The sequence below is a fragment of the Microcaecilia unicolor genome, chromosome 3, assembly GCF_901765095.1.
Source record: "Microcaecilia unicolor chromosome 3, aMicUni1.1, whole genome shotgun sequence".
Lineage (NCBI taxonomy): Eukaryota > Metazoa > Chordata > Amphibia > Gymnophiona > Siphonopidae > Microcaecilia > Microcaecilia unicolor.
In genome coordinates this window covers 502,637,485-502,639,223 of record NC_044033.1, presented here as the reverse complement: position 1 = coordinate 502,639,223, position 1,739 = coordinate 502,637,485, and the positions used below count along the sequence as shown (strand labels likewise).

At 40.5% G+C, this 1,739-nt stretch overlaps 1 protein-coding gene across 1 annotated transcript; it reads left to right on the top strand.

The window, feature by feature from the left end:
• The first annotated feature begins 661 nt into the window (after window positions 1-661).
• Window positions 662-1,515, top strand: GJA10 (gap junction protein alpha 10). Its single transcript, XM_030195173.1, is given in 3 exon segments — window positions 662-871; window positions 874-1,222; window positions 1,361-1,515. Coding segments are annotated over 3 exon segments (714 nt in total).
• The last annotated feature ends 224 nt before the right edge of the window (window positions 1,516-1,739 follow it).

Below are 1,739 nucleotides of genomic sequence, written 5' to 3'. Positions count from 1 at the left end.
GTGCATTACAGAAAGAAAAAAACAAAACAACAAATTCCAGATCGTACCAAGGCAAAAAAGGTGTGTACAAAAGTTTTTACCTTTTGAACAAGTAAAGTAGGGGTTTCTGATTTCATAATTACAACGCTACGATTGATTGCACTGTTTACTCACTAGTTGATCAATGGCTGTGCATCCACAAGTATCAATATTTCTGTTCCCAGAACTTATTCCCAGCTTCACTTGTAACTGGTTCATTTTTTAACCTTCATTAAATAAGCTCATCAAGTGCCCTTCAGAAGAGACTCTGGAAGCAGAAATACTGCAGGAATGGATTTGTTTGTAATTCTTTGTTTTTAATCGGCACATTTGTACCGGAGGTAAGTATCTCAAAATACTTCACAGGAAAGAGAAAAGCAGATGTGAAAATAAAAAGGTTGAGAAACAGTCCCAAATTATTCATACCAATCGTGTGATATATATATATATATTTTTTTTTTTTTCTAGAAAATAGATTTTTAAAATTAATGTTTAAAGGGTTAGTGAAAATTTGCAAATAAACGATGGAGTAAAAAGAGCAGTCTTCTTTTAGATTAGAGATGATTCATTCAGCTGCTTTCTAAGGATGTTCCCAATGTATACTTTTCTTCCTGTATTAGGTTAAAAGCACGAGCTTCTGAAAATGGGAGACTAGAACTTGCTGGGCAGCATAATGGAAGACGTCCGCATGCACTCTACACTTGTGGGCAAAATCTGGTTGGCAATTCTTTTTGTGTTCCGGATGCTGGTGCTAGGAATAGCCGCCGAGGACGTCTGGGACAATGAGCGGGAAGATTTTATCTGTAACATGGAACAGCCCGGTTGCAGGAATGTCTGCTATGATCAGGCTTTTCCCCTCTCTCTCTCATCAGATACTAGGTTTTGCAAACCATATTTGTGTCCTCTCCGTCCCTAGTTTATATGGGACATGCCCTTTTTAGACTTAGGACCCTTGAGAAGGAGAGGAAGAGAAAGAAGGCTCAACTCAGAGCAGAACTGGAGGCTCTGGAGCTTAATATGGAAGATCTTAGAAAACTGGAGAAGGAACTTAGAAGACTGGAAGAACAAAGGAAAGTGAATAAAGCACCCCTTAGAGGGTCACTTTTGCGCACTTATGTCCCGCATTTCTTCACAAGATCTGTATTGGAAGTGGGCTTCATGATAGGTCAGTACATGCTGTATGACTTGGAACTCGCTTACCTCCTTGTGACTGTGGGCAAGTCACTTAACTCTCCATTGCCCCAGGTACAAAATAAGTACCTGTATATATGTAAACCGCTTTGAATGTAGCTGCAAAATACCACAGAAAGGCGGTATATCAAGTCCCATTTCCCTTCGCTTTATAAATGTGCGCGATATCCTTGCTCGAACACAGTGGACCGCTTTGTCTCCAGACCTACAGAGAAGACCATTTTCATGGCTTTTATGCGGAGTATTGCGGCCTTGTCATTGTTCTTGAACATCCTTGAAATCTTTCATCTAGGATTAACAAAATGAAGACAAGAAATTTATGGAAGACAGAGAGAAGTAACCTGTGAGTATGAGCTAAGCATCTGGCAAATCAAAGAAAAATACTGCGGTTCCTCAGCTTTGCACCATGAGCGATTCCTCCCCGCAGAAGATTGAGGCATTGTCACCTAGTGGCTGTCAGCTTTGTCCTGAACATCAGATAGACTTGTTGGGGTTTCCTGCCTACCTTCCTCCGGTCCAAGGCTTTAAAG